Source organism: Solanum dulcamara, chromosome 3 (genome assembly GCF_947179165.1).
Source record: "Solanum dulcamara chromosome 3, daSolDulc1.2, whole genome shotgun sequence".
NCBI lineage: Eukaryota > Viridiplantae > Streptophyta > Magnoliopsida > Solanales > Solanaceae > Solanum > Solanum dulcamara.
In genome coordinates, this window is record NC_077239.1 from 73,416,804 (window position 1) to 73,424,725 (window position 7,922).

Here is a 7,922-nt window from a genome sequence, read left to right on the forward strand (position 1 = left end):
TCGATTTTCTTTTCTATTTTTAAAAAAATTTCTCGCTACAACATAGTATTTTTTTTGGAATTCAGGATAACCCATAGTCGCTACAACATCTGTCACAATCTCTGCCCTTCAAGTGAACACTCTGTGGTGAGTATTTTGTGTGCACTGGGTAAACCCCGCACAATGTAATAGCCTGCAAACCACACAATGAATATAAACCGCACAAGGCAAGCTCTATGCAACAGGCTCGACTAAGAAGGCATTGAGGGGGGATCGATCCCAGATCATCCATGTGGATTACCACCCTCCAAATCAACTGAGTCATCCCAAAGAATGGTACAACATAGTTTATGAGCGTGATTCTTCATCTTTCATTCTGCTTTAATAACCTACGATTCATATTCATCAACTCACGTCTTCACATTGTTATTGTTTATTTTTAAAGAGTTTGTCTACTATTTTGTAATTATGAATTTTATTTTGTATGATAAAATCTCTCTATATTTGTTTTTTGAAAAACATATTAAATTAGTCAAAATTAGCAACTTATTTATGAAAAATAGTTATAGTTTCAAAATATTATCAAAAGAGCAATATATTGTTAATTTGTTATTATAGCAAACACTTCTCTTCTCTCCCTTACTTCTCCTCCCTCTCTCTTGCCTTCTTCTCTCTGCTGCCCTCTCCTCTCTCTCGCACTTTCTCTATCCCCTCTCTCCCTTGCCTCTCCTCCCTCTTTCTTGTCTCCTCCTTCCCTCTTCCCTCTCTCGTCCTCTCTTCTGCCCTCGCCCTCTTTCTCTTTCTCCTGTCAATAGGAAGAAATACATTCAAATTTATTTTGTATCAATTGTATTCAATAAATATAGGTGAGATTTTTGTATTTTATTTAAATTGTATTCAAAAAAATTGTGATTTGTATGTTTTATATCAATTGTATTTGTATTCATATGAATACAATAGCATTCATCCTCTTTATCAAATGTATTTGTATCCAATCAAAGAGAGTATGAATACAATTGTATTCATTATATTTTGAATACAATTGATATAAAAAAATACAAAATACAATGTAAAAATAAATACAAAATACGATTTGTTGTATTTAAAATACAATTGATATAAAATAAATACAGAATACAATGCAAAATAAATACAAAATTCAATCCTCTCTCCTCTCTCTCTCTCTCTCTCGCTCTCCTCTCTCCTCCCTCTCTTGATCTTGCTCGCCTCTCTCCTCTTAATATGTATTCATTTTGATACAAATAAGTTTGTTTTTGTATTATTTTTTTTCTCCAAAATCAGCGAAAAATACACTTTCTCCTCTCTCTCCCAGATATCGCTCGCGTCTCTCCTCCCTCCTCCCCTAATATTTTTCTATTATCTATAATTAAGCAAACTATAGCTATAGAGTCCTCTTTAATGCTAAAATATTTTTATTTTGATAAATTTTCCTTTTTTTTGGTTGTCATTAAAGTGTGATGATCTGGGCTATCCTAGCCAAGCAGCCCACATTAATGAGGCCTATAAACGTGGGCTGGAAGTACAATATGTATAAGGTAAAATTCAAATATAATAGTCACTTTTATGCTTGTGTATTTAAAAAAAGGCTAATTTTATATATGTACCAAAAAATTATTAGTTTACAAAAAATATAGTCATGTTTTCATTTACATAAAGAATAGTTAAAAATAGGTCATGGGTTGAACACTACAAGGCTTAATTCGGCCCAAAGTCATTAGACATTTTTTGTTGAACACTACAGGGCTCAAATCGGCCTAAGGTCATTAGGCCTTTTTTGTTTTGTTTTCTTTTCTTTTTCATTTTTTTTGCAGTGTTGATTTTTTTTTTAAAAAAATAAATTATTTTTATTGCTGCGTTTTTTTAAATAAAAAATATCCTCTTTTTTTCAAAACTTTTTCCATGGAATTTTTTTTCATCTATCAATATTGTATAAATGATGTAAAAACACACACATATATAATATACAAACAATTATGTAGTATATATGTAATGTATCAATTTTTTTATAAATAGTAATGTAATGTATCGATATTTTATAAATAGTTATGTAGTGTATATATTATATAAATATTATATAAACATGTATCAATATTGTATAAATGATGTATAACCATGTATATGTGATATATAAATAATTATGTAGTGTATATGTAATATATTGATATTATATAAATGTGTATAATCATGTATCGATATTTATTTAACTATCATGCATTTCCACCTTAATAAATAAAAGAATAAACAAAAAATAAAACGACATAAATACTCATTTTTTCCACAAAAGAAGTGAAACAATTATAAAAGAAAAAAAATTAAAAAAGGAGCAAATAAATAAATAAATTAAAACGATTTTTTTTTTAAAAGAGCATAATATTTTTTTTTAAATAACAAGAAAGCAAATGGCCAACTTGCTTTGCACAGTCGAGTGGCCATTGGCCATTATTTTGATAAGATAAAAAGACATGGCTATTTTTTTTTAAAACAAAGGGGCCGAATGGCCAGTTACTGTAAATTGCTCTTTAAAAAATAGGCATTATCGGTGAACACTATTTCCAAATGATAATGTCCGAAGTTTTACATGAAAAAAATTGAAACTATAGGACAGTTGTTATCTTTTGCTATTTCTATATTTGTGTTAGAGAATAGTAAATTCATATTGTGCTACGTTTCGCATATTGTATCGTAGTATATTATTTTGATAAATATAATATTTAAATAAATTATATTATTTTTCGTCATTGTATAGCGTCAATATGTCACATATTAGCAATATAAATAATAAACTTACAATTTTATAAGAAAAAGTAAGGTCTATACATGGTAAGTTATTAGTATAAGATCTGATAGGATAAGGAATAAAATAAAATTATTAAATAATAACCTTTAGAATTATTAAATAATAGGCTAACTCAAAATGAGAAGAAGAATAAGAAGAATATATATAATGATGCGCTCACATCAAATCAATCGTCACATAAAATGAGACTTTTTATAATTAAATAACAATTAATTTAATTTAAATAACAATTAACACCAACATGCATCAAATAAAAGAAATTTTTATGGGTATAGAAGTATGGATGAATGTCCTTTATGAAATGTTATGAGCATTTAACAAGTGGTTTAAATTAGGAAAAACAACTGTGTTAAGAATGATATGACTGTTCTTGGATTTTCAGACAATTCCAATTATTCATACAATTTTTTTTATATCGATACTTTTGATTAAAGTAGACTTGCCTATAATTATTTAAAGTTTATGGGTTTTCAACAATTTCAAATTTAGGAGAAAAATGTTATTATTAAAAATGTCCAAATTAAAGGGGAGCTTAAACAGATTTCATTTGTATTGCTAGATTAAAAAATTACTTTGTTATAAATTTCTAATTAGTTTTTATATATACGTCTACTATAAATGGTATTAGGGGCCGATAAAGCCTTAATTATTACTCATTCTGTCAATTTTTATCATCTATTATATTAAAAATAAATTTTCACTTTTAGTTGTCCACTTTAACATATCAAGAAAAAGACAAATAATTTTTCTTGCTTTACCTTTAATATTAACTACTCAATCCTCAAGTGATTTCTCAAGTTCATAATAACTATAAGTTAATCAATATGGATATTATCATAAAATATGCATTTCATTTATTATTTCTCAAAGAAATAAATAATACAAAGCATATACAAATGAAAGTGAACACAGAGTGCAAAGTACAAGTAAAAGTATCTTATCAGAGTCACTTTGTTACGGAACATTTTATCTCTTTAATGCGGGACTTTTTAATGCAAAATCAAATTTAATCAGCCTCCAATTATGAATACCGCCTTCAATTATGAATACTATCGAGCGAAAAAACGAAAAAAAAAAATCTTAACGCGGAATTTGTCAAACTAACAAGTCATGTGAATATGTATTTCAGTCATGTCAAGGCTAGAAAATGTATCCAAACAAAAGAAAATGTTTGCATTTTGGACATAATAGGATTGAAGTATTTGACCCGTTTGATGATGAGAATTTTGTTACTTTTTTTTTGAAAAAAAAAGGTTTATTTGAAAATCAACATTTGACCATTAAAGTTTTATCTAGAATTTGCAAAACACCCGAAAACCTATTTTCACTTTTATTATATTTTTCTTTTTCAAATACACCTTGATTTTTTATTTTTATAAAAGCAACCTCATTTAAATTATATTAAATATTTCAAGTTTATTTTTTAAAAAATACATTCATACAACGAAATATTATTTGCAAAACCTAACAAACACAAATCTTCAACTTCAACTTCAAAAATTCAAATAAAGTGAAAAAATATTTGTAATAGTATGCAGTAGCCCATTTAGGAGATCTAATCTATGACATTATGTGATTATCTATTTTGAGATATTACTCTTTTAGAGCAAATTCAATCATATGTTTAAGGTAAATTAGTCAAGTTGAATGATTTTGCTAATTTTTATTTAAAAATTGGAGAGTATAAACTATATTTTTAAAAGATACGTTTAAACTCTAAATATTTTATGCAAAAAGTATAACTAAACACAACTCCAACTTTAACTTTAAAAATAAGGCATTTGTCTAAGGCTCCTAAATTTGAGGGGGCTCATTTTTTAGCAATAATAAAATTATTATAGGTATTTTTTAAAAATAAAATAAAATTGTATTGTCCGTTTTAAATTTTCAAAAGTCTTCTTTACTTTTTCTTTTATTAAACGTCAAATTTTATTTAAAGTTAAACAAATTGAAAGGCGAAATACTATTTATAGAACAAGTAAATTTTTCATATAAAAAGAAAAAAACAACTTTGCATCTCAAAATAGTTTTTATGAAATATATTACTCTCTTTGTCCCATTTTATGTGGCACTCTTTTCTTTTTAGTCCATTTCAAAAAAAATATCACCTTATTATAATTAGAAACAATTTCACTTTAAAATTTCTCTTTTACCTTTAATGAAATGATTTATAACTACACAAATATTTAAGGAATATTTTGGACCACAAGTTTCAAAAGTATTTCTTCTTTTTATAAACACCGTGTCAAGTTAAATAAAGCGGAGGGATTACTAACTTTGCATCTTAAAAAAAAAGAAGAATAAACTTTCAATTAAAAAAATACAAAGTATTATTCAAAAATTTAACGCCTCCAATTCATTTTTAGCTTTAGGCTATCAAAATGCTTGAGCCGCGCCTGTGCTACCTAGTAACAAATCTTGCAAATTGAAGGAATAAAAAACTTGATACTTTCACATGAAACCTTTTCACTATTTGGCTTCCCTAAATGCCTAATAAACATCAACGCATAAAATTATAAATAAAAATTTATTAGAATTACAATATATACCATACTAAAAATCTTAAAGGTAGAGCTTTTAGTCCTTGGTCCGTCAACGAATACATAGTGTTAATAGCGTGTATTCGTCGATCAGAGGGTGGTCTTGGTCAAATGAACCATCAAATTAATGGAGTTGTTAACATCAATCAAAAACTTAAAAATGAAAATTCCTAATAATCCAATCTGTAGATGACGCAGCCCAAAAAAGTTGTCAATATTTTACACCTAAATATTGAAAATATGTTCATTCTGTCTGTGTCTCTATAGACAAAGTGACAGTAACACCATCCTCCTTTCCACATTAATCACCCAAACTAAACTCAAAATTCTAATCTAGTTGTATATTATATCATACCACAATTTTTATAATGGATATTTTGATACATTTTACCTATTTTTAGTTCAGGACTGTAATATTCAAGTTAAAATCAGACAAATAAATTGAAATGAAGAAAGTTATACTGATTTAAAAATGTATTTGGATCATTCAGATGAGAACAATTAACATATAATACTCAAATACTACAAGAAAAGATTTAATATTACATCACCATCAGTCTTTTTGCAATTATGTTACTCTAATCAATCATCATATCATTCACATTTATTAATTAGAAGAGCAAACCCCATATACACCATTCTTCTAAGTTTGTCAAAATTGTTTCATCTCAAAAGAAAACAAAGCATGGACAGACTTGTTGAGCCTGATTTGGAGGAACTCAAACTTTGTTTCATCAGAGGCCAAAAATCTTGTGCAACTTTCAAATTAACCAATCTTATGCACACCATGTCTGTAGCTGTTGGTTTCTCTACTACAAAGCCTTCTGTTTTCTCCTTCTCACATCCATTTACGATTATTCGTCCCCTGTCAACAGCTTCCTTCACTCTTTTCTTGACTGATTCTTGTGATCAACCTCCTGTTTCAACGCCTTTAGACACCGTTATGGTTAAGTCATCGATGCTTCCCACTGGTAAAGCAAGTCAGGATGATCTTCGCCGTCTCTTCTCAAGAAGTGGATCACATATATTCAAAGATGCCAAGATTCCCATTTCTCTTGTTGGTCCACAAGTTGTGGAGTTTCTTCTTTCATCCAATAATTTATTGGATGTCAGTTTACTTCTTCCAAAAGCCATTTCTTTGTGTGATGGTTGTCAGATTGATTCATTGCTTAAATTTGCTGCAAAGAATGGGAATTCCCATTGTATTGCAGCTCTGATTCAGGCTGGTGCTGATGTTAATAGAAGGGACTCGGATGGAGACTCCGTTATGTCACTGGCTGTGAAATCTGGAAATCTTGATTCTGTTCAGGTTCTGATCGAGTCTGGTTATACTATTGACAACTCTGCTGATAGGTTTCTGCATTATGCAGCTCCCATGGACCGCGTGGACTTGATGGAGATTCTTTGTTTGGGTTATGCTGATATAGATTTGAATTCAATTGATTCACAAGGTAGAACTCCCCTTCATATAGCAGCAATTAACGGACATGTTGAAGTGATTCAGTTTCTTGTTTCAGTAGGGAGTGATACAGATATGTTAGACTCTCAAGGATGGACTCCCTTGCATTTTGCTGCTCATCAAGGCCATGTTGAAGCAGTTGGCGTCTTACTAAATCATTCTAATTTTGCAAAATATGCTCTAACGAAACAAGGGAAGACTGCGTATGAGCTTGCTAATGATCAAGGCCATACTAAATTGTACGATCATTTACAATTGGGAGACATTTTGCATAAGGCTGCAAGAAAAGGGGATGTTGCTGATATCAAGAAATGTATCGCTGAAGGGGCGAATGTGAATGGAAAGGATCAGAATGGCTGGACTCCCTTACATAGAGCAGCTTTTAAAGGTAGAGTTGAAGTGGTAAAGGTGTTGGTAAACAACCGAGCTAAGCTTGATGTTGTTGATTATTGTGGATACACACCGCTTCATCTTGCTATTGAGGCTGGACAAAAGGATGTGGCGATGTATTTGATTGCTCAAGGTGCTAAGGCTAATTTGAAGAGCTTCAAAGCTAAAGAAGTGATTTCTTGTGATTTTGGACATCTACATACTTACAACTTTGTATAGTGAAGAGCAAAATAGACTTAACTCAATTGGGAGAGGCTCTTGTATATTTTTGGCTAATGTGGAAGTTTTTGTAGACTTCTTTTTACTACATCGATAACTTGTATAATCTGAATAACCTTGAAAAGTTAGGAGCCTATTATGTTCTGTTGTTAAATTCAGAAAATATGATTTTTTCAACTTTTGGCACTCAAAAATCTTGAATTCTTCTGAATTGGAATTAGTAAATTCATCACTGATCAAATGAAAGGATATTTGTCCTAGTTTGGAGCTCCTGCTGTTTCTTCCCTTTGCCATTTCAAGATTTTAGGCTTCTTGTAAAGCACTGAGGAATACCAATTCAAGGCTTTACTTTGGAACTAAATCTTTGAATGCAGATAAATTATTTTTTGTTGTGTTCATGGTATGTGATGCAAGTGAATGTTAACACACACAAAAAAGACATCATAAAATTAGTTGTATGTTCCGTCATTGATCTTTCTATTTCTTTCACTGAATCTAATCCACTCGTTTCATTTAA

At 29.6% G+C, this 7,922-nt stretch overlaps 1 protein-coding gene across 1 annotated transcript; it reads left to right on the forward strand.

Moving 5' to 3' along the window:
- Positions 1-5,867: 5,867 nt before the first annotated feature.
- LOC129882878 (protein VAPYRIN-LIKE-like) lies at positions 5,868-7,579 on the forward strand. Its single transcript, XM_055957366.1, has one exon. It carries the CDS (start codon positions 6,023-6,025, stop codon positions 7,403-7,405), a length of 1,383 nt encoding a protein of 460 aa, XP_055813341.1. The 5' UTR covers positions 5,868-6,022; the 3' UTR covers positions 7,406-7,579.
- The last annotated feature ends 343 nt before the right edge of the window (positions 7,580-7,922 follow it).